Here is a 27,715-nt window from a genome sequence, read left to right as displayed (position 1 = left end):
TTGTCCAGGTCTTGCTGCATGCGGGCATGGACTGCATCATTATCTGAGGAGTTGCGAATGGAACTGAACACTCTGCAAATATCAGCAAACATCCCCACTTTTGACCTTATGATGGAGGGTAGGTCATTGATGAAGCAGCTGAAGATGGTTGGGCTGAGGACACTGCCCCGAGGAAATTCTGTAGCGACGTCCTGGGGCTGAGATGATCGGCCCCCAACAACCACAATCATCTTCCTTTGTGCTAGGTATGACTGCAGCCAGTGGAGAGTTTTCCCCCTGATTCCCATTGACTTCAATTTTACTAGGGCTCGTTGATGCCACATTGGGTCAAATGCTGCCTTGTTGTCAAGGGCAGTCACTCTCACCTCAACTCTAGAATTCAGCTGTAATGAGGTCGGGAGCTGAATGGTCTAGGCAGAACCCAAACTGGGCATCAGTGAGCAGGTTATTTGTGAGTAAGTGCCGCTTGATACAACTGCAGCAAGACATCCTTGCTCCTGTACTCGAATCCTCTCGCTATGAAGGCCAACATACCATTTGCCTCCTTAACCGCCTGTTGCACCTGCATGCTTACCTTCAGCGACTGGTGCACAAGAACACCCAGGTCTCGTTGCACTTCCCCTTCTCCCAATCTATTGCCGTTCAGATAATAATCTGGCTTCCTGTTTTTGCCACCAAAGTGGATAACCTCGCATTTATCCACATTATACTACATCTACCGTGCATCTGCCCAATCACCCAACCTGTCCAAATCATACTGGAGTTTCTCGGCATCCTCCTCACAGCACACACGTCCACCCAGCTTTGTGTCGTCTGCAAACTTGGAGATATTACATCTAGTTCCCTTGTCTAGATCATTAATATATATTGTGAATAGCTGGGGTCCTAGCACCGATCCCTGCGGTACCCCTCTAGTCACTGCCTGCCACTCAGAAAAAGACCCATTTATTCCAACTCTTTGCTTCCTGTCTGCCAACCAGTTCTCTAGCCAAGTCAGCACCTTACACCCCAATCCCATGTGCTTTAACGTTGCATGCTAGTTTCTTATGCGGGACCTTATCAAAAGCCTTCTGAAAGTCCAAATACACCACATCCACTGGTTCTCCCTTATCTATTCTACCAGTTACATCCTCAAAAATTCCAGTAGATTAGTCAAGCACGATTTACCTTTTGTAAATCCATGTTGACTTTGTCCGATCCTGTCACTGTTTTCCAAGTGCTCTGCTATTACATCTTTTATAATGGACTCTAGCATTTTCCCCACTACCGATGTCAGGCTTACCAGTCTATAATTCCCCGTTTTCTCTCTACCAACTTTTTTGAATAGTGGGGTTACATTAGCTACCCTCCAATCCATGGGAACTGTTCCAGAGTCTATAGAATTTTGAAAGATGACCAGCAATGCATCTACTATTTCCAGGGCCACTTCCTTACATACCCTAGGATGTAGATTATCAGGCCCTGGGGATTTATCGGCCTTCAATCCTGTCAATTTCCCTAACACCATTTCCCTACAAATACTGATTTCATTCAGTTCCTCCCTCTCATTGGACCCTATGTTCCCCGACAACGCTGGGAGATTATTTGTGCCCTCCTTTGTGAAGACAGAACCAAAGTATGTATTTAATTGGTCTACCATTTCTTTGTTCCCCATTATAAATTCCCCTGATTCTGACTGCAAGGGACCTACGCTTGACTTCACCAATCTTTTCCTCCTCACATATCTGTAAAAGCTTTTACAGTGAGTTTTTATGTTCCCTGCAAGCTTACTCTCATACTCTATTTCCCCCCTCTTAATTAATCCCTTTGTCCTCCTTTGCTGAATCCTAAACTGCTCCCAATCCACAGGTTTGCTGCTTTTTCTGGCCAATTTATATGTCCTCTCCTTGGATCTTATGCTATCCCTAATTTCCCTTGTTGGCCACGGTTGAGTCATCTTCTTTGTTTTATTTTTATGCCAAACAAGGCTGAACAAATTCTGTAGTTCATCCATGCGATCTTTGAATGTTTACCATTGCCTATCCACCGTCAACCCTTTAAGTAACGTTCCCCAATCCATCCTAGCCAAGTCGCGCCTCATACCAACGTAGTTTCCTTTACTTAAATTCAGGACCCTAGTCTCTGTCAAATACTTCACTCTCCATCTTAATGAAGAATTCTATCATATGATCGCTCTGCCCCAAGGGGTCTCGCACAAGATTGCTAATTAATCCTTTCTCATTACATAATACCCAGTCTAAGATGGCCTGATCTCTAGTTGGTTCCTCGACATATTGGTCCAGGAAACCATCCCGTATACACTCCAGGAATTCCTCCTCCACAGTATTGTTACTAATTTGGTTAGCCCAATCTATATGTAGATTAAAGTCACCCATGATAACTGCTGTGCCCTTATTGCATGCGTCTCTAATTTCCTGTTTAATGCCATCCCCAACCTCAGCATTACTGTTTGGGGGTCTGTATACAACTCCCACTAATGTTTTTTGCCCCATGGTATTTCTCAGCTCTACCCATACAGATTCCACAGCATCAGAGCTAATATCCTTCCTTACTATTGTGTTAATCTCCTCTTTAACTAGCAATGCTACCCCACCTCCTTTTCCTTTTTGCTTGTCTTTCCTGAATATTGAATACCCCTGGATGTTGAATTCCCAGCCTTGGTCACCCTGGAGCCATGTCTCCATAATCCCAATTATATCATATCCGTTTACATCTATTTGCGCAGCTAATTCATCCACCTTATTACAAATGCTCCTCGCATTAAGACACAAAGGGCTGGAAATTCAGTTGGCTTTGCGCCCAGTTTTCGCCCAAAGAGGGCTTTTGCGCCAGTAGGGGTGGTAGCGCTGATATTGAGTGCCGCGGAAATGGCAGCGGTAGCGCTGCGCCGGCACCAATGACGTCATCGGTGTGCGCAGTGCCCCGGTTCCGCCCCGGCCCCCATCTTCAGTAGCCGCCGCCTCCTCCGTGGCGGCCGCTACTAACATCCGGAGACCAGGGCCTTCCTGCAGCCTTAGTGGGGCGCATAAAGGTGGAGGTGCGGCCGGCCGCTTTTTCGGCGGCCGCCTGCCCGCACCTCCTTCCCCGGCCTCCTCCACCACCCCCCCCCCCCCCGCAGCATTGTCGGCTGTTTTCCGCGAGCCCGGCACTTCTCCGTGGTGCCGGGCTCATTTGCCGGCACAATCCAGTGGCGATCTCCCCGTTGCAGCCTCCTCCACCTTAAGAGAAGGAGGAGGCCTGCAGTACCGCAGCCTGCCGCACCGCATCGGGTGGTGCAGCGGCACCTAGAGCGCTGATATTCAGTTTCAGCGCCCCAAGCACAGGCGGGCACACCCTGGAACAGCGCCCGGTTCCGACTTGGGGCGCAGAAACTGAATATCTCATGGGCGCAACTGGCACCGCGCGCAGCGCTAACTTTTGGGCGCACGCCAGCTGGCGGGCCCAAACTGAATGTCTAGGCCAAAGTCTTCAGGCTTGTTTTTTTTAACACTCTTAGAGCTTTTAGAATTATTTACTGTGGCCATGTTTGATTTAAAACCTTGATTTCTCTGACTGCCACGTTTGCTTTTCTCCGTCTTGTCTTTTGCTTCCCTTTCCTCTGTCTCCCTGCACAGGTTCCCAACCCCCTGCCATTTTAGTTTAAACCCTCCCCAACAGCACTAGCAAACACTCCCCCTAAGACATCTGGAGGACGGTAACATTCTTGGGTTGTTCCTTTCTTTTAGGGAGAGATAGCCTGGACCTTTAGACCCAATTAAGCGTCTTTAGGATTCGGCTACCTCAAACTTTCGTTGAAAGTGAACATCTTGAGAAATACGCCTGATCCGGGTTAGCCCTAAAGGGGCTAGGACTAGTAATTATCCCTTCACAGCTACGGTACGTCGATGGTGGAGGGAGTGAATGTTTAAGGTGGTGGATGTGGTGCCAATCAAGCGGGCTGCTTTGTCCTGGATGGTGTCGAGCTTCTTGAGTGTTGTTGGAGCTGCACTCATTCAGGCAAGTGGAGAATATTCCAGCACACTCCTTACTTCTGCCTTGTAGATGGTGGAAAGGCTTTGGGGAGTCAGGAGGTGAGACACTCACCGCAGAATACCTAGCCTCTGACCTGCTCTTGTTGCCACAGTAGGTGTGTGGCTGGTCCAGTTAAGTTTCTGGTCAATGGTGACCCCCGCCCCGCGGATGTTGATGGTGGGGGATTCGGCGATGGTAATGCCGTTGAATGTCAAGGGGAGGTGGTTAGACTCTCGCTTGTTGGAGATAGTCATTGCCCGGCACTTCTGTGGCGTGAATGTTACCTGCCACCTATCAGCTCAAGTCGGAACGTCGTCTAGGTCTTGTTGCATGCGGGCATGGACTGCTTAATTATCTGAGGAGTTGTGAATGGTGCTGAACACTGTGCAGTCATCAGCAAACATCCCCATTTCTAACCTTATGTTGGAGGAAAGGTCATTGACAAAGCAGCGGACGATGGTTGGGCCTAGGACACTGCCCTGAGGAACTCCTGCAGCGATGTCCTGGGGCTGTGATGAATTGACCTTCAACCACCACACCCATCTTCCTTTGTGCTAGGTATGACTCCAGCCAATGGGTAGTTTTCTCCCGATTCCCATTGACTTCAGTTTTACTTGCGCTCCTTGATGCCACACTCGGTCAAATGCTGCCTTGATGTCAAGAGCAGTCACTCTCACCTCAACTCTGGAATTCAGCTCCTTTGTCCATGCTTGGACCAAGGCTGTAATGAGGTCGGGAGCCGAATGGTCGAGGCAGAACCCAAACTGAGCATCAGTGAGCAGGTTATTTGTGAGTAAGTGCCGCTTGATAGCACTGTCGATGACACCTTCCATCACTATGCTGACGATTGAGAGTACACTGATGGGGCGGTAATTAGCCAGATTGGATTTGTCCTGCTTTTTGTGGACAGGACATACCTGGGCAGTTTTCCACATTATCGGGTAGATGGCAGTGTTGTAGCTGTACTGGAACATCTTGGCTAGAGGCGCAGCTAGTTCTGGAGCTCAAGTCTTCAGCATGATAGCCGGAATGCTGTCGGGGCTCATAGCCTTTGCTGTATCCAGTGTGCTCAGCCATTTCTGGATATCATGTGGAGTGAATCAAATTGGCTGAAGACTGGCTTCTGTAATGGTGGGAACCTCTGGAGTAGGCCGATATGGATCATCCACTCGGCACTTCTGGCTGAAGATGGTTGCAAATGCTTGCAACCTGGGCAGATCTCTAGTCAAGGGCCTGGAAAATAAGATGGAATCACCATTTTTATAACTAACAATTTTCTGGTGGGGAGGCTGATCTTTTGATTGTCCTCACCCCCCTCAATTAAGGAGCCACGTTGAGGGAACACCTGAGTAACACTGGGAAATCTACCTCTTATCTCCTTAAAATGCCTTAGCAGAAATTTTGCCAACTAAAAGCTGGCATGACTCCTCCAAAGTTTTGAGGCCTTTTGAAAGGCTCCAAACTGTACCCAGACCAAGATAATTGATCACAGAAGAGATTGGTTACCTTGTGTCTTGAAGCAAAATAGCTTCTTTTGGAGCTGAAGACTCGTGATAATTTTTACCATTGGCCCAGAAGGACTTGAGGGAAACTCAGGTAGTGCAGCTGTGGGCTGTTCCGTCTTGCAAGGTTGTATAAGGGTGGACCCCGCCGAAGTAGCCTTACAGTGCAAGCGACCTGCCCCAAACACCCAGTCCCACAATTTGGGAAAGGGTCAGCGGCAAGCATGTGGGCAGACCGGCGGGGGTTCTGCTCCAGCATTTTTACTGCTGGGGTGGGGGGCACATGGGAAAGAGATTCCCCCCACACATCTAAAACACACAGAATATGCTCTAACTGACATCAATGTCACAGGAGATTCACTGGTGATATATTGTCTTATGCACTACCTGTTGGTGTAGCACTTACTCACTGTAACTTTCTGGTTACACTTTTTCCATCACATCTGTCTGAAACGCTTTTCTGTCATGCTTACAAACTTCCCATTTTAAACATATTTCTAATATTCATCTTTGATTAGAATATTGTTCCCATGTGACTCACTCCAGTTCTTGTGCTCTTAGCTAATCATTTGTATCCCCAAGCTGTGGGTGGCACTGTCCTTAACGGTTCCACGTCCGAGTCCCTTCCCACCATTCCCAGACCCTGTTCACTTATCCCACACCCACCACTCGTCTTCCAGTGATCCCAGAACCAGGACCACATTCCTTCACTCCCCAGGACTTCTACGTGCCTCCTACCTACATGCAACCTGAGACATCTTCTCTACCATTCCGTGTGTGTTCTGGGACTTAAAAAAGATAAGATTGAGTACATATACTTAATTATTACCAAGGCCACTTATTTACAATTTCATTGTATAATTCAGACCTGAAAATACTAACTGCCAGAATGCCATGTAATTAAAACACAATTTGACTTATTTAATCATAGATGATCAGTGGCCTTGATAATATATTATAGGTTACATGGCATAACACAGCGTATCCTCTGATGCCCTGTGAGTGTTTTTTTTTTAAAACAAGGGTTTAAAAACTTACTTTGCTGGTACAATTACAAGATATCAAGACATGAGAATGGAAAGTGAAGAACAGTAAACACAGACATACAAGTTACACCCAAGTAATTTTAGTTATTTGAAAACTAAAACCCTATCCCCAACATTCATTAAGGTTTTCAGTACCTTCACAGGTGAAGTGCGTGTTGGACTCCGGCCACGTTTCGGAGAACAGACTGGGCTGGTTCTACCAGATACCATATCCTGCAGGTATTCCACTTCGCATTTGTAATAATCCCTTTCTTCCTCCAAAGTCTTTACAAATTTGTCCAGACGAGACGGAGATGTGTCCCCTCTCAGAATACCATGCTGTGTTCGCAATCTTTCCAATTCCAACACTATTTCTCGTTCTGAAGATTATTGAGAGCATAAAAAAGTCAGATTAACCAAGGCAGTAATTTAGAAATCTGCAACACTACTGCAGGCGTGCTGTCATGTCTGATTAATACCTTAATTTGGTTCTTCCAAAAGAGGTGAATTGTTTCAAAACTGAATAGCTTCCAAATATATGAATACAATTTTTTATTCACTTTCAAACCGAATCATAGAATGGCAATAGTATAAACATGGGCTGATCTACAGACGAAGATATAGATGGTGACTAAATATGGTACAAATGTTCCAATACAAGCTCAACTTCTCCTGCAATACCCTTCCTAGAAACCATTACAGGAACAAAAATAGAAAAAAAAAAGTAGAGAAAAAAAGTGTGCTATGCTCCAGCCAGAAGTGCCCTGTATCCCAGCTTGGCTCCTGTACATTGGGCCCTGAACTAATATCCAGTGAGCAGTCTGCTAGAAAGGATCCCACATCTCAGGGCCTTTCTCACTTTCTCATCCCCTCCCAAATTTGATGACAGACTCTGCCCTTCTCTGCAGTATAGAATGCTTACTCCTCCAGGTTCATAATTTTGAAGACTGCATTTCCCAGTGGGATCCTTGAGGATTTTCCACAAGGACACTCAGAGGTGAGTGAGCCCTTATTTTCCTTCAGGTATTTGTTGATTACCATCTCTAGCTTTTGTATGAAGTTGGAGTATGAAATTATTGTTCATTCTCCACAAGTACATTTCTTGTTGTCAGTAAAGTAATTATCGTGAGGGAGTTCACTATATTAGAGACTGCTGTTTGGTCAATATCAGCACTTGTGATGTCCTCCTCCTTCAACACACAAGAACTGTAAATTTGGTAATATATATCATGACATGCAGAATACTGGGTAAAATCCTGCATGGTGGGGTAGTATAACCTCCTTCTATCATATTCCGTCCCTCCCACAAAATCCCAAAACCTCCTTCAGGAATTGTCCAAAACTTGATACAAGTTTAAAATCCTCACCTACAATTAATGGAAGTTTGGGTAATTATCCAACCTTAGAGGAGCACACCTCCAGGAAATGTCCTTAACTAGGATTAGGGCCACTTAAATTAATGAAGACTACCCATGCAAAAGAACCTGACCACATATACATATTGGCCCAGAAATTCAGGTCCCAACGCGTGAGTACGCACTGGGTACTCACGCGTGGACCCGATGGAAGCGCCGGTTCCTTGCATGCACTACGCATGCGCGGGAAACCAGCACTTCCGATCCTCTGAACAAAGGGGTTCAGAGGTCGAACGCGTGCGCGCGGGGGTCTGCGCGTGCGCTTTGAACTGACGTTTTTTTTTTATATACAGGTTTTTCCGTGAGGGTAAGTCTTTAGATTTTAGAAATGTAAAAACCAGGCGTAAGGACTGCATTTTAAAAGGTAAGTGGTCAATTAATTAAAATTAAAACATTTTTTCCACAGATTTGTTATTTTTAAATACTTTAAAGCAAGGTAAGTTTATTTTTAGCCCCATTTTTTTATAAAATTATTTTTTTTTTAATTTAAATTATTGTTTAAAAGAGTTATTTAATGTAATTTATAGTTTATTTAAAAAGTGTAATTTAAAAAAAAAATTATTTGAAGGTTAACCACTGTTTTGGGCCCTCAGCATTCATACGTTTTGACAGGTCTTTCCGTCAATCTTATGAATGGGCTTTTCCCTCCTCCGATTGGCTGCCCATGGTTCACGTGATCCCAGGGGACGCATCGCACTAACTACGCCCCTGGGACACGCAAGCACAGCGCGCCGGCAGCTGGGCCAGGCCCCGGAGCGGAATTCCACGCAGGCCCAGAGCTCAACTGCCGGCGCGCTAGGTAAGTGTAGGTCGGGGGCTTGCACCTGCGGGAAGCCCCCGACCTGAATTTCTGGGCCATTTTATGTAATATACAGTGTATGCCTGCTGGGTCTTTCCACTGTGAACAGAAAAGATTTATGATAAAATATTGCCATCACCCATTTTCTTGTATTGAAGAAAGCACAGTTTATTTGCCCCACCCATTAATTCTTAAGCTTAAAGGGCTCTTTCTCCTCCAAACATGTCTCCTGTAAAACGGCTACTCCGAGTCTTTAATCAGCTTAAATGCTTCATAATTTTAAAGCATTGACTAGATTTTAGATTTCCTTCACCTTACATGGAACTCGCCATTACTCTGAGCTCTTCTTTCTACACACTCTTATCTCCCCATTCCCCCCCAGCGCACAGTTACAAACAACCCGGAGAGCTGTCTGCAACACAACATAGGCATCCAGCAAAAAAATCGAAGTCATTCGCAGTAATAAGAAAACTCAAAAATACCAACATTAGATCTCTTCCCCCCCCCCCCCAAATCATTTCATTTGTTCCCTCCCTCCACTTTTGCTGTTTAGAATGATTAATGCCTTCTTCCGTTAGCCTGTAAATAGAAACTAGATGGCTGCTACAGTGAGTCAGTTGGTCTCAGATGCCAAACAGCCACTTCTCCACTCCTTAATCCTCCTTGTGAGTTTTGTTTTACAAAACAAGGTTACATTCTGTTTTGCCCACCTGCTCTTGAATTTTGAAGTCCAATAGCTTTTCGGGACAAGAGATAGACTACAGTGAGCTGCTGCTGTCAGCAGGTGATGCATAGGTTATCCTGTCTGGATTTTTGTCCTTTAGGCTTATTCGTTACTTTGCTTGAGGTTCAGCAGCTGTAGGATTCGATGGGGACTATTATCATTGCAGTTATTTCAAATCAAACTGGGTTTGGATATAGTTTCAGCAGAGAACCAGCAGGAGATACACCAATGTGCCATTCTTCACTATTGCAATTTGCAACTCTTCTTTTAAAGCTTTCTTTTTATTTCATCTCCCATCTGCTTTCTTTTCCCACTTGTCTTTCCTAATTTATTTTACCTTGCTTAACTGTTTTCCCATTCCCTTTTCTTCCTCTCTCCGTTATTTTCCTCACCCACCCTTTTCGTTTGCTTTTACCCTTTTCTTCTCTTTAATTCACTGTCATGTGGGGAGGATTTGCTCATCGAAGGCCCAATACTGCTGCTGGGAAATAAAAACTTTAAAAATCAGCAATGTCTCAAAATGTCACTGCTGTTCAGCAGAAAACTACGATAAGAACGGGAAAGTCTGGAACTGCACCTAATTCAGCTGGGAAGCCTGTGTTTTGGTGAAAATTGACACAGTGGCTGGGTATAGGAGCCATTTGGAATCAAGCCCGACATTTTGTAAATATATAAATTATAAAGCAGATAACACTTTGACGATCAATGCAACTGATATCTGCAGCTAAGATTTTCTTCCCTTATTTGTTTGCTTTGTCACACTGCTTGTCCGACAGCAGAAATTTCCTCCAAGTAAACATTGGGATGACTGAGGCCATTGTCTTGAGTCCCAACCACAAACTCTGTCCCCTGACCACCATTTCCATCCTTCTCCCTGGCAACTGTCTGAAGCTGAGCCAGGCCGTTCGCAACCTTGGGATGTTTGACCCCAAGATGAGTTCTGACCATCATGAAGACTGCCCACTTCCACCTCCGTAACATCGCCCCGACTCCGACCCTGCCTCAGCTCATCTGCTGCTGAAACCCTCATCCATGCCTTGTTTACCTCTAGACTTGACTATCCAATGCTCTCCTGGCCGGCCTCCCATCTTCTACCCTACATAAAATTGTCCTCATCCAAAACTCTGCTGCATATATCTTTACCCGCTCACCTATCATCCCGGTGCTTGCAGATCTACATTGGCTCCCGGTCCGACAATGCCTCAATTTTAAAATCCTCATCTTTGTTTTCAAATCCCTCCATGCCCTCGCCCCTATCTCTGTAATTCCCTCCAGCCCTACAAGCCTTCAAGATCTCGGCACTCCTCCAATTCTGGCATCTTGTGCATCTCCGATTTTAATTGCTCCACCATTGGCGGTCGTGCCTTCAGCAGCCTAGGCCCAAAGCTCTGGAATTCCCTCCCTAAACCTCTCCGCCTCTCTCCTCAATTAAGAAGCTCCTTAAAACCTACCACTTTGACCATTAGCTTTCCTAATGTCTTCTTTGGCTCAGTGCCAAACTTTTATTGATAATGCTCTTGTTAAGCACCTTGAAATGTTTTGCTATGTTAAAGGCACCATATAAATGCAAGTTGTTAATTTAACTGCATTTTTAAGATACTTAGTACTATTTACCAAACTACTAGTAAAAATATTAACTTGGAGGACTTATATTACCCACATTATCCTCAAGACTAGAAAACTTGTGATACTAAACTTATGTTGATATATAAATGCTTTAAATAAATGGTTCAAGTTCATAAACAGACTTTATGCTACTAGAAGGACAGGAGTAAGAAACCTCTGTCTCCATTTTGTTTTACCAACAAAGTTAATTTTCTGTCCACACTAATTCTATATGTATTTAAAGCACACCAGCAAGGCAATGTCAGTGTATTTGAGCTAGATTAGAAGCAACTGCTAACAAATACATTAAATAAAAAGAAAATACCAGCATTTAGGAGTTATAAGAACTCAGAAAGCAATCAATAATGTTTACTATTTCAGATGTAAAGACAGAATTAGGAAAAATTATACTACAATTTTCATGCTAGATCTGCGGCTACCTGTTGCTACTTGTTTATCAACTCGACCAACCAGCCTTTGCTTTTCCTGTTTAACTTGATTTAGCAAATCATTAAGAGTTTCATTTTCTTCTGATTTACAGTGCATCTCTTCCTGAAGCTTGGTGTTGTCATTATGTGTTGCAGTAAGTTCCTGGAACAGTATATAATTACACATTTAGAAAAAGAGTTCAATACTTTTCCCAGTAATCAATTAGAACCATCAAGCATTTCATCATAGTTTACATTAGATGTTATAATCACAATTGCTGCCAGACATAACCATTCTAAAATTAAATTTATACTAAACATTAAACACATTCATACTTATTCTCCAGAAAACACAGCTTATTGTAGTATTTCTCCCAATTAAATAGACATGAGCTGAGGAAACTCCAGTTAACTGGCCACAGCATATGCCATTCCTTTAATAAGAGGAAACTTTGGGTGTGTTACATTGACAGTAAGCCGAGACCCCCATGACCCATGTAGGAGTGCTACTTTCAGCTCTTAGTACCCATAACAACTTGGGTCTTAGTCATCCTTAGAGACACAGTTTGCCTCATTTTATTGATAATCTGTTATTGGTGTCAGGAGAACCCTGTGCGCGCTGTCAACAGGACATTATCAATGTGATTGGTAACTGGGCTTGTGGCTATCTTTTAAATTGTGAATAATTGTTGTTAAAGCACTGAACACATCATAGGCACAAGTGCACTTTGTTCCTTCATCAGTGGAAAACATCAATGAATTATGCTGTTGAGCAGTGAAATGATTTACACCTTTGTAATAAATATAGGTTAAGAGTTGGCTGACAGCGAGTTACAAGGTACCAATTTAATCAAGTAGCTATGAGTACCTTGTAAATTGCCATAGCAAACCGTGAGTAGTTCATAAATGTCAGTAGAACCAATGAGATTGAAATATTGCTGTAAACGGTGCCTTGCCATCAAATCTTGTTAAAAAACAAATAAGCACAGAGTTGTGACTAACATTCTATCATTCCTTTATTTTTTTTTGTTTAAATAGTGCCTACTGGTGAAATTATTGCAAGTACTGGTTTACAGGTGCTAATAAGTATAACACTGTGAAAGGATTGAATTATGCCGTAAAGGAGCGGGTTAAGAAGATTCTGAAAAAGAACGGCAAGCAGCATGATTCACATTGGAACCAATGACACAGATGAACAGGATGGAGGTCTTACAAAGGGAGTCTGAAGAGTTAGGTGTTAGATTAATAAGTAGGGTAGTAATCTCAGGATTGCTTGCACTGTCATGTGCTGGGTCAGCTGAGGAAAAGCAGGTCAGACAAATCAATGTGTAGGAGCAATGGTGTAGAAAGAAGGCTTTCAGATTTATAGGGTATTGAGTGGAGTTCTGGGGGCAGGGAGAAAGGCTAGACTGGGTGGGCTTCACCTAAACCAAACTGGTATCAATTTCCTCACGAGAGGGTAAGTAGACCAGTGGGGAGGATTTAAACAAGCGAGCAAGGGGAGGGGCAAATCTTAAGAGTATACAGGGAGGGGCTACGAATAATTACATTGAAGGAGCAAAGCAATCTAAACAACATTGACTCAGGACCCCATGAGGTCTCACGGCATCAAGTCAAACATGGACAAGGAAACCTCCTGCTAATTACCACCTACCGCACTCCCTCAGCTGATGAATCAGTACTCCTTCATGTTGAACACCAATTGGAAGAAGCACTGAGAGTAGCAAGGGCACAAAATGTCCTCTGGGTGGGGGACTTCAATGTCCATCGCCAAGAGTGGCTCGGTAGCACCACAATTGACCGAGCTGGCCGAGTCCTAAAGGACATAGCTGCCAGACTGGGTCTGCGACAGGTGGTGAGGGAACCAACAAGAGGGAAAAACCTACTTGATCTCGTCCTCACCAATCTACCTGTTGCAGATGCATCTGTCCAGGACAGCATTGGTGGAAGTGACCACCGCACAGTCCTTGTGGAGACGAAGTCCCGTCTTCATGTTGAAGATACCCTCCACCGTGTTGTGTGGCACTACCACCGTGCTAAATGGGACAGATTTCGAACAGATCTGGCAACTCAAAACTGGGCATCCATGAGGCGCTGTGGGCCATCAGCAGCAGCAGAATTGTATTCAACCACAATCTGTAACCTCATGGCCCGGCATATCCCTCACTCTACCATTACCATCAAGCCGGGAGATCAACCCTGGTTTAACGAAGAGTGCAGGAGAGCATGCCGGGAACAGCACCAGGCATACCAAAAAATGAGGTGTCAACCTGGTGAGGCTACAACACAGGACTACTTGCATGCCAAACAACGGAAGCAACATGCGATAGACAGAGCTAAGCGATCTCACAACCATCGGATCAAATCAAAGCTCTGCAGTCCTGCCACATCCAGTCGTGAGTGATGGTGGACAATTAAACAGTTAACAGGAGGAGGCGGCTCCAAAAATATCCCCATCCTCAATGATGGTGGAGCCCAGCACGTGAGTGCAAAAGACAAGGCTGAAGCATTGGCAACTATCTTCAGCCAGAAGTGCCGAGTGGATGATCCATCTCGGCCTCCTCCCGAGGTCCCCAGCATCACAGATGCCAGTCTTCAGCCCATTCAATTCACTCCACGTGATGTCAAGAAACGGCTGAAGACACTGGATACTGCAAAGGCTATGGGCCCTGAAAACATTCCGGCAATAGTACTGAAGACTTGTGCTCCAGAACTAGCTGCGCCCCTAGCCAAGCTGTTCCAGTACAGCTACAACACTGGCATCTACCCGGCAATGTGGAAAATTGCCCAAGTATGTCCTGTCTACAAAAAGCAGGACAAATCCGACCCGGCCAATTACCGTCCCATCAGTCTACTCTCAATCATCAGCAAAGTGATGGAAGGTGTCGTCGACAGTGTTATCAAGCGGCACTTACTCAGCAATAACCTGCTAACTGACGCCCAGTTTGGGTTCCGCCAGGGCCACTCAGCTCCTGACCTCATTACAGCCTTGGTCCAAGCATGGACAAAAGAGCTGAACTCAAGAGGTGAGGTGAGAGTGACTGCCCTTGACATCAAGGCAGCATTTGATCGATTGTGGCATCAAGGAGCTCTAGCAAAACTGAAGTCAGGAAGGCCTCAGTGCGGCATCGGCAGCGGGTGGAGGCGGAGCAGCGCGGCAGAGCTACTACAAGAGGCCACAGAGGCTCAGGTAGGCCTCCGTGCGGCATCGGCAGTGGGTGGAGGCGGAGCAGCGCGGCAGAGCGACTACAAGGGGCCCCAGAGGCTCAGGTAGGCCTCAGTGCGGCATCGGCAGCGGGTGGAGGCGGAGCAGCGCGGCAGAGCGACTACAAGAGGCCCCAGAGGCTCAGGTAGGCCTCAGTGCGGCAGCGGGTGGAGGCGGAGCAGCGCGGCAGAGCGACTACAAGAGGCCCCAGAGCGGCAGCGGGTGGAAGCGGAGCAGCGCGACGACAAGAGGCAAGGAGAGAGGTAAAAAGTATTCAAGGTGTGACATCACCACAAAACAGGTAGGTGATTGGTTGGAGTATTTCTCTCGTTTTAAAACTTTAAGTCTGTGGTTTATAGTTTTTAAGGTTGCTGTGGTGTACCAAGGCCTTTCTGGTGCAGAGTGACTGTTGGTAAACCATTTAACTGGTGTAACTAGAGGGATTGATTTAATTTAAATCCAATTAATTAAAGGGGATACTAGCATCTAAAATCGGGCATAGGGTGTCCATAACTAACAATAAAAAAATTAATTAATTAAATAGAATGGAGCAGGTGATGTGTTACTGTTGCGAGATGTGGGAGCCGGTGAACCCCATTGAGGCTCACGGTGATTACGTCTGTGACAAGTGTCTGCTGCTACAGCAACTCCAGCTCCGTGTTGATGAGCTGGAGTCTGAGCTTCAGACACTGCAACACATCAGGGAGGGGGAGAAGTGCCTGGACTCTGTATCAGGAGGTGGTCACACCTATGAAGTTAAGTAATTCAGATGTAGCCCATGGTCAGGGACAGGACGGTGTGACTACGAGTGAGGCAGGTACGAGGATCCAGGAGGTAGAGCTGGAGGAGCCGTAGCCCTTGCTCTTGACCAACAGGTTTGAGGTTCTTACTCCCTGTGGGGACAGGAGCAGGGACTGCAGGGAGGATGAGCAACCTGGCCACAGCACCGCGGAACGGGGGGCCATTCAAGAGGGGGGAGTAAATAGAAATGTTGTAGTGGTAGGGGATAGTATTATTAGGGGGATAGATAGAGTTCTCTGCAGCCGAGAGCGAGAGTCCCGAAGGCTGTGTTGCCTACCTGGTGCCAGGGTTAAGGACATCTCCTCTGGGCTGGAAAGAAACTTGCAGTGGGAGGGGGTGGATCCAGTTGTCGTGGTCCATGTTGGTACAAACGACGTAGATAGGACTAGGAAGCCGGTTCTGTTAAAGGAGTATGAGCAGCTAGGGGTCAAATTAAAAAACAGAACCTCAAGGGTAATAATCTCTGGATTATTACCTGAGCCACGAGCAAATTTGGCTAGGACAAATAAAATTAGAGAGTTAAATGCGTGGCTCAAAGACTGGTGTGGGAGAAATGGGTTTTGCTTCCTGGGACACTGGCACCAGTACTGGGGCAGGAGGGAGCTGTTCCGTTGGGACGGGCTTCACTTGGCCAGTGCTGGGACTAGAGTCCTGGCGGATCATATAACTAGGGCTGTAGAGAGGGCTTTAAACTAACTAGTGGGGGGGAGGTTCCTAGAGAGCAAATAATAACAATGACAACAGAGAAGGTCATAGACTTAGGTAGCAGTGGGGAAATTAAAAACCAGAGCGTGTCAGGAAGGGGCAGAAGGTATGGAGTAAAAGGTAAAGTAATAAAAAGGGCAAAAGCAGGAACTAAGTGTCACAAAACATATTTGAAAGTTCTCTATCTGAATGCACGTAGCATTCGTAACAAAATAGACGAGTTAATGGCACAAATAACTACATATGGGTATGATCTTGTGGCCATTACAGAAACATGGCTGCAGGGTGACAATGCCTGGGAATTAAACATACCAGGTTATTTAACGATCAGGAAGGACAGGCAGGAAGGAAGGGGAGGTGGGGTGGCTATGTTAATAAAGGAAGGAATCACTGTAATACAGAGAAATGATATTGGGTCAAAAGATCAGGATAATGAAACAGTTTGGGTGGAGGTAAGGAATAATAAGGGGAAAAAAAACACTAGTGGGCGTAGTCTATAGGCCTCTGAACAGTTGCAACTCTGTTGGACGGAGCATCAATCAGGAAATAGTTGAGGCTTGTAATAAGGGAACATCTATAATTATGGGGGATTTTAACTATCATATTAATTGGACAAATCAAATTGGGCAGGGCTGCCTTGAGGATGAGTTCATTGAGTGTATTAGGGATGGGTTTCTTGAGCAGTATGTAACTGAACTGACCAGGGGGCAAGCAACTTTAGATCTGGTCCTGTGTAACGAGACAGGATTAATTAAAAATGTCCTAGTAAAGGATCCCCTTGGAATGAGTGACCATAACATGGTTGAATTCCATATTCAATTAGAGGGTGAGAAGGTTGGATCTCAAACAAGCGTGCTAAGCTTGAATAAAGGAGACTATGAAGGTATGAGAGCGGAATTGAGTAGAGTGGATTGGGAAAATAAGACGATACATGATCAGTGGTGTACATTTGAGGAGTTATTTTACAACTTCCAAAAAAAATATATTCCAGAGAAGAAAAGGGTGTAAAAGAAAAGACAGCCATCCGTGGCTAAGTAAAGAAATTAAGGATAGTATTCGACTAAAAACAAGGCCATATAAGGTAGCCAAATCTAGTGGGAGGATAGAGGATTGGGAAAACTTTAAAAGACAGCAAAAAGTAACAAAAAGATTGATTAAGAAAGGGAAGATAGATTATGAAAGTAAATTAGCAAAAAATATAAAAACAGATAGTAAGAGTTTTTATAGTTATATAAAAAGTATAAGGGTGGCTAAAGTAAATGTTGGTCCCTTAGAGGATGAGACTGGGAAATTAATGGTGGGAAATATGGAGATGGCAAAAACACTGAATGAATATTTTGTATCAGTCCTTACAGTAGAAGACACTAAGAATATCCCAACACTGGACAAACAGGGGGCTATAGGGGGGGAGGAGCTAAACACGATCAAAATCACTAAGGAAGTGGTACTCGGTAAAATAATGGGACTCAAGGCGGATAAATCACCTGGACCTGATGGCTTACATCCTAGGGTCTTGAGGGAAGTGGCGGTAGGGATTGTGGATGCATTGGTAATAATTTTCCAAAACTCCCTGGAATCAGTAAAGGTCCCGGCAGACTGGAAAACTGTTAATGTAACGCCCTTATTTAAAAAGGGCAGTAGACAGAAGGCTGGAAACTATAGACCGGTTAGCCTAACATCTGTGGTAGGTAAAATATTGGAGTCCATTATTAAGGAGACAGTAACAGGACATTTGGATAATCATAATTTAATAGGACAAAGTCAGCATGGTTTTATGAAGGGGAAGTCATGTTTGACAAATTTGCTGGAGTTCTTTGAGGAAATAACATATAGGGTGGATAAAGGGGAACCAGTGGACGTAGTGTATTTAGACTTCCAAAAGGCATTTGACAAGGTGCCACACAAAAGATTATTGCTTAAGATAAAAAATCACGGGATTGGGGGTAATATTCTGGCATGGATAGAGGATTGGCTATCTAACAGAAAGCAGAGAGTTGGGATAAATGGTTCATTCTCAGACTGGCAATCAGTAACTAGTGGTGTTCCACAGGGGTCAGTGCTGGGTCCCCAACTCTTTACAATCTATATTAACGATTTGGAGGAGGGGACCGAGTGTAACATATCAAAGTTTGCAGATGATACTAAGATGGGAGGGAAAGTAGTGAGTGAGGAGGACATAAAAAACCTGCAAGGGAGCATAGACAGGCTAAGTAAGTGGGCAGAGATTTGGCAGATGGAATACAATACTGGAAAGTGTGAGGTTATGCACTTTGGCAGGAAAAATCGTAGAGCAAGTTATTATCTTAATGGCAAGAAACTGGAAAGTACTGAAGTACAAAGGGATCTGGGGGTCCTGGTGCACAAAACTCAAAAGGTTAGTATGCAGGTGCAGCAAGTGATTAAGAAGGCCAATGGAATGTTGGCTTTCATTGCTAGGGGGATAGAATATAAAAATAGGGAGGTATTGCTTCAGTTGTACAAGGTATTGGTGAGACCGCACCTGGAATACTGCATACAGTTTTGGGGTCCATATTTAAGAAAAGACATACTTGCTCTCGAGTCAGTACAAAGAAGGTTCACTCGGTTAATCCCGGGGATGAGGGGATGGACATATGAGGAGAGGTTGAGTAGATTGGGACTCTACTCATTGGAGTTCAGAAGAATGAGAGGCGATCTTATTGAAACATATAAGATTGTGAAGGGGTTGGATCGGGTGGATGCGGGGAGGATGTTCCCGATGATGGGTGAAACTAGAACTAGGGGGCATAGTCCTAGAATAAGGGGCTGCTTTTTCAAAACTGAGATGAGGAGGAACTACTTCACTCAGAGGGTGGTAGGTCCATGGAATATGCTGCCCCAAAAAGCTGTAGAAGCTACATCATTACATAAATTTAAAACAGAAATAGACAGTTTCCTAGAAGTAAAGGGAATAAAGGGTTATGGGGAACGGGCAGGAATTTGGACATGAGTCTAGGTTTGGATCGGTCATGGCCTTGTGGGTAGCGGAGCGGGCCCAGGGGCCATGTAGCCTGATCCTGCTCCTATTTCGTGTGTCTAATTCTGTTAGATTCAGGAGATGGTTCAGTGATAGTAGATTGGCGGTTAGGATCAGATCAGCCATGATCTTATTGAATAGCGGAGCAGGCTCGAGGGGCCGATTGGCCTACTCCTGCTCCTATTTCTTATGTTCTTATAAAACTCTCCATTGGTTGGAGTCATACCTAGCACAAAGGAAGTTGGCTGTGGTTGTTGGAGGTCATTCATCCCAATCACATGACATCACTGCAGGAGTTCCTCAGGGCAGTGTCCTAGGCCCAACCATCTTCAGCTGTTTCATCAATGACCTTCCCTCCATCATAAGGTCAGAAGTGGGGATGTTCGCTGATGATTGCACACTGTTCAGCACCATTCGAGACTCATCAGATACTGACGCAGTCCATGTCCATATGCAGCAAGACCTGGACAACATTCAGACTTGGGCTGACAAGTGGCAAGTAACATTCGCAGCACACAAGTGCCAGGCAATGACCATCTCCAACAAGCGAGACTCTAACCATCTGCCCTTGACATTCAATGGCACTACCATCACTGAATCCCCCACTATCAACATCCTGGGGGTTACCATTGATCAGGAACTGAACTGGACCAGCCATATAAATACTGTGGCTACAAGAGCAGGCCAGAGGCTGGGAATTCTGCGGCAAGTGTCTCACCTCCTGACTCCCCAAAACCTTTCCACCATCTACAAGGCACAAGTCAGGAGTGTGATGGAATACTCTCCACTTGCCTGGATGAGTGCAGCTCCAACAACACGCAAGAAGCTCGACACCATTCAGGATAAAGCAGCCCGCTTGATTGGCACTCCATCCACCACCTTCAACATTCACTCCCTCCACCACCGGCGCACTGTGGCTGCAGTGTGTACCATCTACAAGATGCACTGCAGCAACTCGCCAAAGCTCCTTCAACAGCACCTTCCAAACCCGCGACCTCTACCACTTAGAAGGACAAGGGCAGCAGACGCATGGGAACATCACCACCTACAAGTTCCCCTCCAAGCCACACACCATCCTGACTTGGACCTGCATCGCCATTCCTTCACTGTCGCTGGGCCAAAATCCTGGAACTCCCTTCCTAACAGCATTGTGGGTGTACCTACACCATATGGACTGCAGCAGTTCAAGAAGGTGGCTCACCACCATCTTCTCAAGGGCAATTAGGGATGGGCACTAAATGCAGGCCTAGCCAGCGACGCCCACATCCCATCAATGAATAAAAAAGAGTTAAAAGGGCGCGGGTATAAAGAGACGTGCATTGGGGCAGATGGAGGTGGTTAAGAAGGACAATGAGAATGATAGTGAAGGGAAGAATAAGATAAAAATAGAAGAGAAGCATCACAGCTGTTTGTTAATCACTTCAGTCTCTGAACCCAGAGAGTAAAGTAACAGTATTACAATATAGAGGGGTAATGTACATGCAAAGGTAGTTAAGCTAGGACAACATGACTGCAGAAGAAAGATGGGAATGGATAGTCTTGCTACTGGCAACCCCAGTCAAGCATCCTAGAGGATAAGGGCAGCACGGTGGCATAGTGGTTAGCACTGTTGCCTCACAGCGCCAGGGACCCGGGTTCGAATCCGGCCTCGGGTGACTGTGTGTGGAGTTTGCGCATTCTCCCCGTGTTTGCGTGGGTTTCCTCCGGGTGCTCCGGTTTCCTCCCACAGTCCAAAGATGTGCGGGTTAGGTTGATTGGCTATGATAAATTGACCCTTAGTGTTAGGGGGATTAAATACGTGGGGTTGCGGGGATAGGGTGGGATATGTGTTGGTGTAGGGGTTATAGGGATCGGGTGGGATATGTGTCGGTGCAGGCTCGATGGGCCGAAATGGCCTCTATCTGCACTGTGGGGTTTCTGTGATTCTGTGATAGCAGAACTATCTAACACTACAGCAACCAACCTACTGAAAGAGGTTGTGGGTTTAATGCTCATATTAGAGGGATAGCCGAATCAAGAGTTATCGATATGTTGAACACTCGCTATAAAATTATCATTTAAGCTGTAAACTATCATAAACAAAACCCAGTCCAGCCATGGCTTCGCCCCTCCCTATCTCTGTAACCTCCTCCAGCCCTACAACCCTCCGAGATATCTGCATTCCTCTAATTCTGGCCTCTTGCGCATCCCCAATTGTAATTGCTCCACCATTGGTGCTGTGCCTTCAGATGCTGAGGCCTAAGCTCTGGAATTCTCTCCCTAAACCTCTCTGCCTCTCTTTACTTCTTTAAGACGCTTCTTAAAACCTACCTCTTTGACCAAGCTTTTGGTCATCTGTCCTAATATCTCCTTATATGGCTCAGTGTCAAATTTTGTTTGATAATCGCTCCTGTGAAGCACTTTGGGACGTTTTACTACATTAAAGCCGCTATATAAATGCAAGTTGATGTTGTTGTTGAAGACCAAGATACTGTGATACACTTTGTAAGAAATCATGAATTGGAAGAAATAACGAGACAAAAAAGTCTCTTCAGACAGTTGTTAGAATAACTGGGTAGACGCTTAGAACTTGCTTATGTTCTTGGTTCCCTGCGGATATTGTAACATTCTGCACCGTAGCGGTGACCTTGTTTCCAGATAGCTTTCTGCTGCTTGTGTGCGAGAAAGGTTGTTGATTGTATCTTTGATAATCTACCCTAGGCCCACCCCTAAAAAGAGAGTAAAAGAGATATTAAAAGAGCTTTTAGCACAGACAGTGAAGGGAAGGGAACAGCTGTTCGTGCACGCCAGCCGTCTGTCCAATCGGGACCGACACCAGCTGCTTGTCACCGTCGTATGTCTACTATGTCGATCTTAGAGTCATAGAGTTATACAGCACGGATAGAGGCCCTTCGGCCCATCGTGTCCGCGCCGGCCATCACGCCCTGTCTAATCTAGTCCCATATTCCAGCATTTGGTCCGTAGCCTTGTATGCTATGGCATTTCAAGTGCTCATCCAAATGCGTCTTGAATGTTGTGAGGGTTCCAGCCTCCACAACCCTTCCGGGCAGTGAGTTCCAGACTCCAACCACCCTCTGGGTGAAAAAGTGCTTTCTCAAATCCCCTCTAAACCTCCCGCCCTTTACCTTGAATCTGTGCCCCCTAGTTATTGACCCTTCTACTAAGGGAAAAAGCTCCTTAGTATCCATCCTATCTGTGCCCCTCATAATTTTGTACACCTCAATCATGTCCCCCCTCAGCCTCCTCTGCTCCAAGGAAAACAAACCCAATCTGCCCAGTCTCTCTTCATAGCTGAAGCGTTCCAGCCCTGGTAGCATCCTGGTGAATCTCCTCTGCACCCTCTCCAAAGCTATCACATCCTTCCTGTAGTGTGGCGACCAGAACTGCACACAGTATTCCAGCTGTGGCCTAACCAGTGTTTTATACAGCTCCATCATAACCTCCTTGCTCTTATATTCTATGCCTCGGCTGATGAAGGTAAGTATCCCATATGCCTTTTTTACCACCTTATCCACCTGTTCCGCCGCCTTCAGGGATCTGTGTACTTGCACACCCAGATCCCTCTGACCCTCCGTCTTGCCTAGGGTCTTACCATTCATTGTGTATTCCCTTGCCTTGTTAGTCCCTCCAAAGTGCATCACCTCGCACTTTTCCGGGTTAAATTCCATTTGCCACTGTTCCGCCCATCTGACCAACCCATCGATATCGTCCTGCAGACTGAGACTACCCTCCTCGCTATTTACCACCCTACCAATTTTTGTATCATCCGCGAACTTACTGATCATACCTTTTACATTCATATCCAAGTCATTAATATAGATCACAAACAGCAAGGGACCCAGCACCGATCCCTGTGGTACCCCACTGGCCACAGGCTTCCAGTCACAAAAACAACCTTCGACCATCACCCTCTGCCTTCTGCCACTAAGCCAGTTTTGTATCCAACGTGCCAAGGCACCCTGGATTCCATGGGCTCTTACCTTCTTGACCAGTCTCCTGTGCGGGACTTTATCGAAGGCCTTACTGAAATCCATGTATACCACATCCACTGCGTTACCCTCATCCACACACCCAGTCACCCCCTCAAAAAATTCAATCAAATTAGTCAGACATGATCTTCCCTTGACAAAGCCATGTTGACTATCCCTGATTAATCCTTGCCTCTCCAAGTGGAGACTGATTTTGTCCCTCAGAATTTTTTCCAATAATTTTCCCACCACTGATGTTAGGCTCACTGGCCTGTAGTTCCCCGGTTTTTCCCTACTCCCCTTCTTGAATAATGGAACTACATTAGCGGTTCTCCAGTCCTCTGGCACATCCCCTGTGGCCAGAGAGGTTCTGAATGTGTGTGTTAGAGCCCCCGCAATCTCTTCCTTTGCCTCACACAGCAGCCTGGGATACATTTCGTCCGGGCCTGGGGATTTATCCATTTTTAGGCCTGCTAAAACCGCCAATACCTCCTCCCTCTCGATGTTAATGTGTTCGAGCATATCACAGTCCCCCCGCCCTATTTCTATGTCTACATCGTCCCTCTCCATAGTGAAAACAGATGCAAAAAATTCATTTAGAACCCCTCCTACATCTTCCGGCTCCACACACAGATTGCCACTTTTGTCCCTAATGGGCCCTATTTTTTCCCTAGTTATCCTCTTACCCTTAATATACTTATAAAACATCTTAGGATTTTCCTTTATTTTGCTCGCCAGTGTTATTTCATGGCCCCTCCTTGATCTCCTAATTTCTTTTTTAAGTATCCCCCTGCACTTTTTGTACTCCTCTAGGGCTTCCTCCGTCTTTAGCCTTTCGTATCTGCCAAAAGCCCTCCTTTTTTTTCTAATCCATTCTCGTATATCCCCTGACATCCACGGTTCCCTGTGGTTTTTGGAACCACCCTTGACCTTTACGGGAACATGTTGCCATTGTATGATCTCAATCTCCCTTCTGAAAGCCTCCCATTGCGCCGATGCGGATTTTCCTACAAGTAGCTGATCCCAGTCCATTTTGGCCAGATCCTGCCTTATCCTATTAAAATCGGCCTTCCCCCAATTTAGAACCATTATTTCCGGCCCATCCCTGTCCTTTTCCATGACCACCTTAAATCTCACCATATTATGGTCACTGTCACCAAAGTGCTCACCTCCTAGCACTTCTTCTACTTGGCCGGCCACATTCCCTAGAATTAGGTCCAGTACCGCCCCCTCTCTTGTAGGACCTTCTACATGCTGGCTCAAAAAGCTCTCCTGGATGCACTTTAAGAATTCTACACCCTCTGTGCCTTTCACACTCTGACTATCCCAGTTAATATTGGGGAAGTTGAAATCCCCCATTATTATTACCCTATTATTTGCACATTTCTCTGAGATTTGCCTACATATCTGTTCCTCTATCTCCCCCTGACTGTTTGGAGGCCTATAGTACATTCCCAGCAACGTGCTTGCCCCTTTCTTGTTTTTAAGCTCCACCCATATGGCCTCATTAGAGGAACCTGCTAATATGTCATCCCTCCTTACTGCAGTAATTGACTCCTTAATTAATATTGCTACACCCCCTCCTCTTATACCCCCCCCTCTGTCTCGCCTGAAGATTCTGTACCCCGGAATATTGAGCTGCCAGTCTTGCCCCTCCCTCAACCATGTCTCCGTGATAGCAACAATATCATACTCCCATGTTTTTATCAACACCTTCAGTTCATCCACCTTATTTGCAAGACTCCTTGCATTAAAATAGATGCCATCCAGCCTTGCCCTTGTATATTTGCCCTGTCTACCAAGCTGACTTGTTTTTTTCTCTATAATTGGCAGCACATCACCCCCTCCTTCAGCTCCCCTCTGTATCCCATCCCCCTGCCAAGTTAGTTTAAACCCCCCCCAACAGTGCTAGCAAACCTCCCCGCAAGGATATTTGTCCCGCTCTGGTTCAGGTGCAACCCGTCCGACTTGTACAAGTCCCACCTTCCCCAGAAGCAGGCCCAGTGATCCAGGAAAGTAAAACCTTCCCCCCTACACCAACTCTTTAGCCACGCATTCATCTGCTCTATCCTCCTATTCCTATACTCACTAGCACGTGGCACTGGGAGTAATCCAGAGATTACAACCTTTGAGGTCCTGCTCTTTAATCTGTTACCTAGCTCCCTAAATTCTTGATGCAGGACCTCATCCCCCTTCCTACCTATGTCGTTGGTCCCAATGTGGACCACGACCTCTGCCTGCTCACCCTCCCCCTTAAGAATGCCCTGTAGCCGCTCAGTGACATCCATGACCCTGGCCCCAGGGAGGCAACAAACCATCCTGGAGTCACGTTTGCGGCCACAGAAACGCCTATCTGTTCCCCTTACGATAGAATCCCCTACCACTATTGCTCTCCCACTCTTTTTCCTCCCTTTCTGAGCAGCAGAAGCGTCCCTGGTGCCAGGAAGCTGGCTGCTGCTGCCTTCCCCTGGTGAGTCATCCCCCTCAACAGTATCCAACTTGGTATACTTGTTTGAAAGGGGGATGTCCGCAGGGGGCCCCTGCACTTCCTGCCTGCCTCTGTTGCTCCGCCTGATGGTCACCCCCTGTGCAGCCCTACCGAGGCGTGAACAACTCGCTAAACGTGCTATCCACGACCCTCTCAGCATCGCGCATGCTCCAAAACTCATCCACCCGCAGCTCGAGCGCCACAATGCAGTCTACAAGTAGCTGCAGCTGGATGCATTTCCCGCACACATGGTCGCCAGGGACACTGGCAGCGTCCCTGATTTCCCACATAGAGCAGGAGGAGCAGAACACGGGTCTGAGCTCTCCTGCCATGACTTACTCCTTTAATTAATCTAAAAATTTATTCAATACCCCAGTTACAGGTATACTCTAGGGCGCTTTATTTACCAACTGTCCTCACTACAACACAGAGCCCCTAGAAATTTAACACCACAGAATTCAAGCTTGTAATGAAAAGAGAGAAATACTCACCAACCAATCACTTACCTGCTCCCTGGTGACGTCACACCCCGATTACTTTTAACTCTCTGCAACTTCTGAGCTCGCAGACTGGAGTTTGGTATGCCTCTCCTGGCCCCGCTGCCGCCTTTTGTAGCTCGCCGCCGCCGCCGAGTCTCCCGCAGGTCCCGCCTCTCTCGCTACCTGCCGCCGCTGCTCTTGATTGAGTGTTGTACCTAACCTAAACTGCCGCTCTTTAATAAAAAAGCCTTACAACTCCTAAGACCCTTTGGGTAACCTGTGATCCAAAATCTTACAACTCTAGGGCCTCTGCCTCCCCCGAAGCAGACCATGACCCGTGCTTAGAAAAAATCCAACAGCTGCAGGCACAAATCAGCCAACAACGGCCAGTGGTAGCTGCTGTTTCCAAAAGCAAACTGAAAGATCCCGACCTTTGCTGGGACAATATAGTTGGGGACCCTACTCCCTTGGCTCCCTCCGCTCCACCCCCACCATACAAGGATGGTCAGACAGGGGAGACGATACGAGACGAGAGTATAAAAGCAGGGAAGTCCTGCTACAACTGTACAGGGTATTGGTGAGACCACACCTTGAGTACTGCGTACAGTTTTGGTCTCCTTATTTAAGGAAGGATATACTTGCATTGGAGGCAGTTCAGAGACGATTCACTAGGTTAATTTCACAGATGAAGGGGTTGACTTATGGAGAAAGGTTGAGCAGGTTGGGCCTATACTCATTGGAATTTAGAAGAATGAGAGGTGAACTCATTGAAACATAAGATACTGAGGGGGTTCGACAAGGTAGATGCAGAGAGGATGTTTCCCCTCGTGGGGAAATCTAGAACTCGGGGGCATAGTTTCAGAATAAAGGGTCGCCCTTTTAGAACTGAGATGGAGGAGGAATTTCTGTGGAATCTCTGCCCCAGAGAGCCGTGGAGGTCATTAAATACATTTAAGGTGGAGATAGACAGATTTTTGCAAGATAAGGGAGTGAAGGGTTATGGGGAGCGGGCAGGGAAGTGGCTTTGAGCCCAAGATCAGCCATGATCTTATTGAATGGCGGAGCAGGCTCGAGGGGCCAAGTGGCCTATTCCTGCTCCTAGTTCTTATACCAGTATGTGTGGTCACCCGAGCTAAGGCAGCATGCGAGCCCAAGTGCCAGGCTGTCCGAGACCTGGAAGGCGAAGCAGCCTTGTCGACCACCACTAGTAGCGAGGCAGAAACCACTACCACAATCATGCATTGGTCCCTTATCGCGGTTGAAGTGGGGGCACTAAAAGCTAACCTGGGGACACCAGGCCCCTCGACTTCAGGCAGAGGTGGAGGATTTTTATAATCACCCACCCAGAACTAGAAGGGGACGACCTCAAACAGGTCCTCCTGGATGCATGTTCCTCAGGATTAAAACAAGAAATGGACCTGGACATCTAGAATGCCAGGGAAAAGTGCTTCGGTGCGCTGCTATCTCTGCCACCGTCTAGGCCATTATGACCATCAATGCAACAACGGTCACAACCCCCCCAGACAGGCAAGCCTCAACTCACTCGAACAACGACAAGAAAGGAT

At 46.2% G+C, this 27,715-nt stretch overlaps 1 protein-coding gene across 3 annotated transcripts in view; it reads right to left on the bottom strand.

Annotated features, from left to right (window-relative positions):
• Positions 1-27,715, bottom strand: part of cep135 (centrosomal protein 135) — a 257,425-nt gene that overhangs the window by 139,300 nt on the left and 90,410 nt on the right. For all 3 annotated transcript variants that reach the window (XM_085970351.1, XM_085970360.1, XM_085970370.1), the window contains 2 exons: positions 11,522-11,672; positions 6,695-6,918 (listed from right to left, as the gene is read on the bottom strand). In XM_085970351.1, coding sequence (XP_085826477.1) covers positions 6,695-6,918; positions 11,522-11,672 — 375 coding nt within the window. The remainder of the gene's footprint in view (positions 1-6,694; positions 6,919-11,521; positions 11,673-27,715) is intronic.

Source organism: Somniosus microcephalus, chromosome 2, assembly GCF_052327205.1.
Source record: "Somniosus microcephalus isolate GS21.2 chromosome 2, FLI_Smic_1.0, whole genome shotgun sequence".
NCBI lineage: Eukaryota > Metazoa > Chordata > Chondrichthyes > Squaliformes > Somniosidae > Somniosus > Somniosus microcephalus.
The sequence above is the reverse complement of the archived record's forward strand: the minus strand, read 5'-3'. Positions and strand labels throughout refer to the sequence as shown.